The 8,359-nt window shown below is 45.0% G+C and overlaps 1 protein-coding gene across 1 annotated transcript; it reads left to right on the forward strand.

The window, feature by feature from the left end:
- Window positions 1-750: 750 nt before the first annotated feature.
- Window positions 751-2,772, forward strand: LOC109870706 (complement C1q-like protein 2). The gene is made up of 2 exons (XM_020461310.2): window positions 751-1,703; window positions 2,199-2,772. The coding sequence occupies exons 1-2, from the start codon at window positions 1,095-1,097 to the stop codon at window positions 2,376-2,378; spliced, it is 789 nt and encodes a 262-aa protein (XP_020316899.1). The 5' UTR covers window positions 751-1,094; the 3' UTR covers window positions 2,379-2,772.
- The last annotated feature ends 5,587 nt before the right edge of the window (window positions 2,773-8,359 follow it).

An 8,359-nucleotide genomic window follows, 5' to 3' on the forward strand; every position in this document is an offset into this window, starting at 1 on the left:
CCTGACACCTAAAGACTTCAGTTAGCCTCCCAAGCAAATGTTTGGGCTTTAGCTCAGCTGGGGTATCACAATGACAGTCTAATAAAACCCGCAAGAGACCAGGGTTCAGACCCAGAATATTAGTCTCAAAGCTACCCCAAAGTTGATGTCTTTGACCAGTCTGCCCAGAGAGTACTCCTATCTCAGACCTAGCTCAGCTTTTTGACACCAAAACCAAAACCAAAACCCAAGACTAGGTGTTCAACATTACAGGAAAAAATCAGCACAGGGCACTGAATTGTTTCAGCCTTGGCTTTATGGTAAAGATTAGGCTACAGTGCTGGTGAAGATGCCATTGTGGATTCCAGACATCCTATATGGCTCTTGATGTGGATTATTTTCTCCAGTGATCTTTGATTGTTCTTTAGAATGTGTATCTTCCTCACGTTGAATGTAGGGGACCATTTCGGAAATTTTAACAGAATAATGTAATTTCACAGGACACATTAATAACAAAAACGTGCACTTATATTTCTTCTCTCAAATATGCCGAAATATAGGTGAGACAACTCGCTGTCAACATTTCCATAATGGGGTTTACGTGTTAGTGATGCTCTCTGATCCAATATTCTCCTCGAAGGTGCAGGGGATTTATAATTCATACATAAAGATGGCATGATTATTGTTGCAGTATTAATCCAAATGCAACAGGCTTTGCCCTCACTTGTTACGTCAGCGCCGCTCTAGTCCCCTCGGTTGTTGCAGACTGGCAGAAATCGCTCGAAGCTTTCTCTGTTCAGCTCGGAGATCCAGCGCGTGTCCAGCCATGCCAAAACGAATACTTCCCCTGTCAATTTTGTGAAGTTCAGTGATACTGGCACACCGCTCCAAGGTGAACTACGCTTAATTAAGGTTACAACATATTTGTTGTTTTTATTTTTTTTCTAACCCTGGAATAAAGTGATTCCTTTTTGGTGCACTCGCTTTTTCTGCAGAGAATTTTAGCGCACTCGCAACCTTTCACCATTGCTTCCCAAAGGAAAACTGACTTTTTTGCGCTTGTTTCTCGGACTCTCCAGAGGAAGCGTGTCGTTGCTCCTGTGGTTGGCATCGTCATGGTGTTAGCTCTTATTATAGCGATACCGCTTCTGGTCCAAGCGTCCAAGACAGACGCGCACTACGAGATGATGGGCACCTGTCGGATGATATGTGATCCATATAACCCCAAACCCAGCGCCAATGCTCTGGAAGTCATGCAGGACCTGAGCGTCATACCACCCCCGGCGTTCTCGCATGGGACTAAAGGCGAGCCGGGTCGGCCGGGGAAACCCGGACCGAGAGGTCCGCCCGGCGAACCGGGTCCACCAGGTCCAAGAGGACCGCCGGGGGATAGGGGGGACTCGGGGAAACCGGGCTATCCCGGGCATACCACTGGAGAGACGGCGGAGGGGACTGTGAGCAGTGACAGGACCGAAAATGCCGAGGGCCCAGAGTCCGCAATTGGCGGCACAAAAATTGCTTTTTACGTGGGTCTTAAAAATCCCCACGAGGGATACGAGGTGCTAAGGTTCGATGACGTGGTAACAAATCTAGGGAACCATTACGACCCTTCTACCGGCAAGTTCACGTGCCAAGTGTCCGGGATATACTACTTTACATACCATGTATTAATGCGCGGGGGCGACGGGACAAGCATGTGGGCAGATTTGTGCAGAAACGGACAGGTATGCTATACCTGATATTACGCAATGATATTTTAAAAGTTATTATGATACTGTACACCTTCAGTGTGCCACATTCAGTGTGCATTGCCCCAGATCAATATTGGATGTATTAAGCGCTTATCTCTCGTAAACGGCACCTGCTCTATGCGCTTAATCTCACACCGTGAGCTCAGTAGGTTAATTAATATGCTCGGCTCGGGCCACTTTATTTGTCAGCAAAGACAAACTAATCGTTAGGTGGGTTTAAGAAGGGCTTTGTTGTTTACTGTAGCGGTCAGCCCTACACTGGTCAACTACCTGGAGCGATTTGAGCTGTGTCAGTGTCTACACATTGCCAACATAAACAAACAAGACAGCCATTATTCGTTTGGTAGGTTCAAAGTGGTGAATCTATAATGTTTTAGCATTGGGTCAGGGTGGGGACGAGTTGTTCGATAGCCTATTAAGTAATGATGCAAAGTCCTTCACTACTTTAATCATTTGTCTTATCCGCAGGTCCGCGCCAGTGCGATAGCCCAGGACGCAGACCAGAACTATGACTATGCCAGCAACAGTGTAGTGCTTCACCTAGACTCCGGGGACGAGATCTACATCAAGCTGGACGGAGGAAAGGCGCATGGGGGAAACAACAACAAGTACAGCACTTTTTCCGGTTTCATTTTGTATCCGGACTAAACCGCTTCCCAGACATGCAGGGATGTGAACTCTACTATCATTTATTAGACTCTATCATAACTAGAGCAAGTTGCCCATTGTCCGCGCGCCACTGTAAGCGGCTGTGTGTCATCTGTTTGTATTTGGGTGGTTTGGGGCGCCAAGACTTGCCAACCGCTCAAATACAGACGACATTTCCGTGTGTTGTGATATTTTGTTGCTTGAACGTCTGTCTGTGTTTCCACTCAAGATATAACCTTCTTCTATTTATGTATCAAAAATAAGCAACAAAAATCAAAATAAGGAGTAAGATGTCCTATGTATTGGTCCACCATGGACCGAATGTTACAACATGTTTTGTCTTAGTAGCTTATTCCATTACAGTAAGTATTTCAATAAATTATGTTTTCTATTATATCCGTTTATTTGTGACATTTTTTGGCATGTTTAAGATCACATTCTTTCCTCAAATAGATTGTGGATTAGATATATCATTTTAACCATACATTAACCCTTCCAATAGATTTATCCTAGACTTTGCTGCCTAATCGGCCTACATGTTTTTAAAGGACCTCAGAATACCATTGTGCTGCGTTTGTCTGACTCTGTCGTGCAGAGCGCTGTTCTTTGCTGCCTAATCGGCCTACATGTTTTTAAAGGACCTCAGAATGCCATTGTGCTGCGTTTGTCTGACTCTGTCGTGCAGAGCGCTGTTCGTTGCTTGGAACTGTGCTCCACCTCACATTAGAACTAACAGGCTGTTCCAGCCAGGGGAATCTCTATTCTTGTCTCACTCCTCCTTCATTCTCCATTTAGGGGTGTTACTGCCGGTGTCACTGCCGGTGTTTGTGGCGTGGACGGTTGGAGATGGATGTCTTACTGGGAACAGCGGCCTGCATTACCTCGACACTGATCTATCCACGCCCCGGCAATATTGGCGGGACGTTGGTGTAAGCACCTCATGTTCTACGAAGATGTCCCATTAAATAAGTCAACAGCTTAGAAATTAAACTCCACTATGGTACCCGTCCATGCTAAACAGATATCACAAAAGACCTGATGCTCAAGGGACGCCACCTGCATGTTAAGCCTATATTAAGATATTTATAGCATGCCTCCTCACTCCCACTGGGTAAACATTTGTCATTCAATCAAGCATCTTGTTTTATTCTGTGCTATGCCGTTGTTGTTTGCGCAAACACTTTTTAATATGTTTATGTGTGTTCTTCATGCGTCTTAGTAGAGGATTAAGGATTAAGATCCACTGGCTAATGTTATCGTTGTGCAAAAAACGTGCGCCGCACTATGGGATTCCCAATTCGAACCAGGGTTTCTGTAGTGACGCCTTTAGCACTGAGATGCAGTGCCTTAGACCGCTTGGGAGCCCATTTTTTGCGTTTAAATAATATATAAGCTGATAAAAATCGTTCTATAGGCCTACTGATTTCCGAAGTCAAGCTGGTGCATTTGTTTATTCAAGTTGCTGCGTTAGAGGGCTTCAGCACTTAGGACAGCAACCACCACGGCGCCAGTCTGTTCAGCACCATGGACAGCGTGGGTTAGGCAAAGGCGAATATATTTTCCTCTTACCACTAGGGGGCGCAATGTGGCCTTGTCTCTGAACTGTGAAATAATTGCAGAAGAAAACTAGAGTAATATATTCAAGGAAATGCTTAAACAAAAAACAACAACGCAATTTTGGTTTTCTTGTTTTCATGATGGAGAACAATTGTAAAAAGAGAAGTTGGGGAGTTGATATAGGAACTGAGAGTGTTCAATTGCAGAGTAGTCCAATTGTCACAGATTCAGTGTGTTCTTTCAAAGGCCATATTGTACTAATTACTGTAAATGTCAGCATACATGATTACATTAACCGGTTTGACATAGCTAATATGTTAAATCTGTGGTTATAAATTGGGGGGGATCTCTGAGCTGAGAGAGAACCTTCACCATCTGAGCTGGAAAGCAGTCTGATGAGGAGCCATGCCACACAATCAGGCTGGGGGCTGGGGCAAGGGGCTGGCATTTGGAGGTGTTGTATGGGATGGGACAGGGTCTGTGTGAGATACTGACATGTGCTGGTTACTGTTCTGAAATCATCAACATCATTTTTCAAGGAACAGAGAACATCTGGAAAATGCTCGAGGAAATTTGGGATGTAATTTAGATAATAACCTAGAGATGAGGTTGTCCCCTCTAAAAGATAACACATCACAGTAAGACCCCCCCCCCCCTCCCCATAGGATGGTAATGTATGCTGTATGAGATCCAAATACCTACTGCTTTTAGAAGGCGACCTCATCAAAACCAGCCCCGTCACGGACCAGCATGTCTTGCTCCCAGGCAGACTACAGTGCCTTGCGAAAGTATTCGGCCCCCTTGAACTTTGCGACCTTTTGCCACATTTCAGGCTTCAAACATAAAGATATAAAACTGTATTTTTTTGTGAAGAATCAACAACAAGTGGGACACAATCATGAAGTGGAATGACATTTATTGGATATTTCAAACTTTTTTAACAAATCAAAAACGTAAAAATTGGGCGTGCAAAATTATTCAGCCCCCTTAAGTTAATACTTTGTAGCGCCACCTTTTGCTGCGATTACAGCTGTAAGTCGCTTGGGGTATGTCTCTATCAGTTTTGCACATCGAGAGACTGACATTTTTCCCATTCCTCCTTGCAAAACAGCTCGAGCTCAGTGAGGTTGGATGGAGAGCATTTGTGAACAGCAGTTTTCAGTTCTTTCCACAGATTCTCGATTGGATTCAGGTCTGGACTTTGACTTGGCCATTCTAACACCTGGATATGTTTATTTTTGAACCATTCCATTGTAGATTTTGCTTTATGTTTTGGATCATTGTCTTGTTGGAAGACAAATCTCAGTCCCAGTCTCAGGTCTTTTGCAGACTCCATCAGGTTTTCTTCCAGAATGGTCCTGTATTTGGCTCCATCCATCTTCCCATCAATTTTAACCATCTTCCCTGTCCCTGCTGAAGAAAAGCAGGCCCAAACCATGATGCTGCCACCACCATGTTTGCAGTGGGGATGGTGTGTTAAGGGTGATGAGCTGTGTTGCTTTTACGCCAAACATAACGTTTTGCATTGTTGCCAAAAAGTTAAATTTTGGTTTCATCTGACCAGAGCACCTTCTTCCACATGTTTGGTGTGTCTCCCAGGTGGCTTGTGGCAAACTTTAAACGATACTTTTTACGGATATCTTTAAGAAATGGCTTTATTCTTGCCACTCTTCCATAAAGGCCAGATTTGTGCAATATACGACTGATTGTTGTCGTATGGACAGAGTCTCCCACCTCAGCTGTAGATCTCTGCAGTTCATCCAGAGTGATCATGGGCCTCTTGGCTGCATCTCTGATCAGTCTACTGAAAGTTTAGAGGGACGGCCAGGTCTTGATAGATTTGCAGTGGTCTGATACTCCTTCCATTTCAATATTATCGCTTGCACAGTGCTCCTTGGGATGTTTAAAGCTTGGGAAATATTTTTGTATCCAAATCCGGCTTTAAACTTCTTCACAACAGTATCTCGGACCTGCCTGGTGTGTTCCTTGTTCTTTATGATGCTCTCTGCGCTTTTAACGGACCTCTGAGACTATCACAGTGCAGGTGTATTTATACGGAGACTTGATTACACACAGGTGGATTGTATTTATCATCATTAGTCATTTAGGTCAACATTGGATCATTCAGAGATCCTCACTGAACTTCTGGAGAGAGTTTGCTGCACTGAAAGTAAAGGGGCTGAATAATTTTGCACGGCCAATTTTTTTCAGTTTTTGATTTGATAAAAAAGTTTGAAATATCCAATAAATGTCGTTCCACTTCATGATGGTGTCCCACTTGTTGTTGATTCTTCAGAAAAAAATACAGTTTTATATCTTTATGTTTGAAGCATGAAATGTGGCAAAAGGTCGCAAAGTTCAAGGGGGCCGAATACTTTCGCAAGGCACTGTAAATAACTTTTTTGCCCGCTTTGAGGACAATACAGTGCCACTGACACTGCCCGCAACCAAAACATGCGGACTCTCCTTCACTGCAGCCGACGTGAGTAAAACATTTAAATGTGTTAACCCTCGCAAGGCTGCAGGCCCAGACGGCATCCCCAGCCACGCCCTCAGAGCGTGCGCAGACCAGCTGGCTGGTGTGTTTACGGACATATTCAATCAATCCTTATCCCAGTCTGCTGTTCCCACATGCTTCAAGAGGGCCACCATTGTTCCTGTTCCCAAGAAAGCTAAGATAACTGAGCTAAACGACTACCGCCCCGTAGCACTCACTTCCGTCATCATGAAGTGCTTTGAAAGACTAGTCAAGGACCATATCACCTCCACCCTACCTGACACCCTAGACCCACTCCAATTTGCTTACCGCCCAAATAGGTCCACAGACGATGCAATCTCAACCACACTGCACACTGCCCTAACCCATCTGGGCAAGAGGAATACCTATGTGAGAATGCTGTTCATCGACTACAGCTCAGCATTTAACACCATAGTACCCTCCAAACTCGTCATCAAGCTCGAGACCCTGGGTCTCGACCCCGCCCTGTGCAACTGGGTACTGGACTTCCTGACGGGCCGCCCCCAGGTGGTGAGAGTAGGTAACAACATCTCCACCCCGCTGATCCCCACAAGGGTGAGTTCTGAGCCCTCTCCTGTACTCCCTGTTCACCCACGACTGCGTGGTCATGCACGCCTCCAACTCAATCATCAAGTTTGCGGACGACACTACAGTGGTAGACTTGATGACCAACAACGACAAGACGGCCTACAGGGAGGAGGTGTGGGCCCTCGGAGTGTGGTGTCAGGAAAATAACCTCACACTCAACGTTAACAAAACTAAGGAGATGATTGTGGACTTCAGGAAACAGCAGAGGGAGCACCCCCCTATCCACATCGATGGGACAGTAGTGGAGAGGGTAGTAAGTTTTAAGTTCCTCGGCGTACACATCACAGACAAACTGAATTGGTCCACCCACACAGACAGCATCGTGAAGAAGGCGCAGCAGTGCCTCATCAACCTCAGGAGGCTGAAGAAATTTGGCTTGTCACCAAAAGCACTCACAAACTTCTACAGATGCACAATCGAGAGCTGTATCACCGCCTGGTATGGCAACTGCTCCGCCCACAACCGTAATGCTCTCCAGAGGGTAGTGAGGTCTGCACAACGCATCACTGGGGGAAAACTACCTGCCCCGCAGGACACCTACACCACCCAATGTCACAGGAAGGCCATAAAGATCATCAAGGACAACAACCACCCGAGCCACTGCCTGTTCACCCCGCTATCATCCAGAAGGCGAGGTCAGTACAGGTGCATCAAAGCAGGGACCGAGAGACTGAAAAACAGCTTCTATCTCAAGGCCATCAGACTGTTAAACAGCCACCACTAACATTGAGTGGCTGCTGCCAACACACTGACTCAACTCCAGCCACTTTAATAATGGGAATTGATGGGAATTGATGTAAAATATATCACTAGCCACTTTAAACAATGATACGTAATATAATGTTTACATACCCTACATTACTAATCTCATATGTATATACTGTACTCGATACCATCTACTGCATCTTGCCTATGCCGTTCTGTACCATCACTCATTCATATATCTTCATGTATATATTCTTTATCCCTTTACACTTGTGTGTATTAGGTAGTAGTTTTGGAATTGTTAGGTTAGATTACTCATTGGTTATTACTGCATTGTCGGAACTAGAAGCACAAGCATTTCGCTACACTTGCATTAACATCTGCTAACCATGTGTATGTGACAAATACATTTGATTTGATTTGATCATGGCTTTCATTGAACAGAAATCTCTGTGTCTCAATCCCTGGGCCCCTTAGAGCATTACAGAAAATGGAAGACATCCATATTGACCAATCAGCTCAGAGGATATACTCATAAATCCTGCGGCACTTAGCCAAGATCCAAATCCCAGAGGAAAAGTTACAGCTGAACAGTAAACGGTGGGAGTCGGTC

The sequence above is a fragment of the Oncorhynchus kisutch genome, linkage group LG26 (assembly GCF_002021735.2).
Source record: "Oncorhynchus kisutch isolate 150728-3 linkage group LG26, Okis_V2, whole genome shotgun sequence".
In the NCBI taxonomy this organism is placed as follows: domain Eukaryota; kingdom Metazoa; phylum Chordata; class Actinopteri; order Salmoniformes; family Salmonidae; genus Oncorhynchus; species Oncorhynchus kisutch.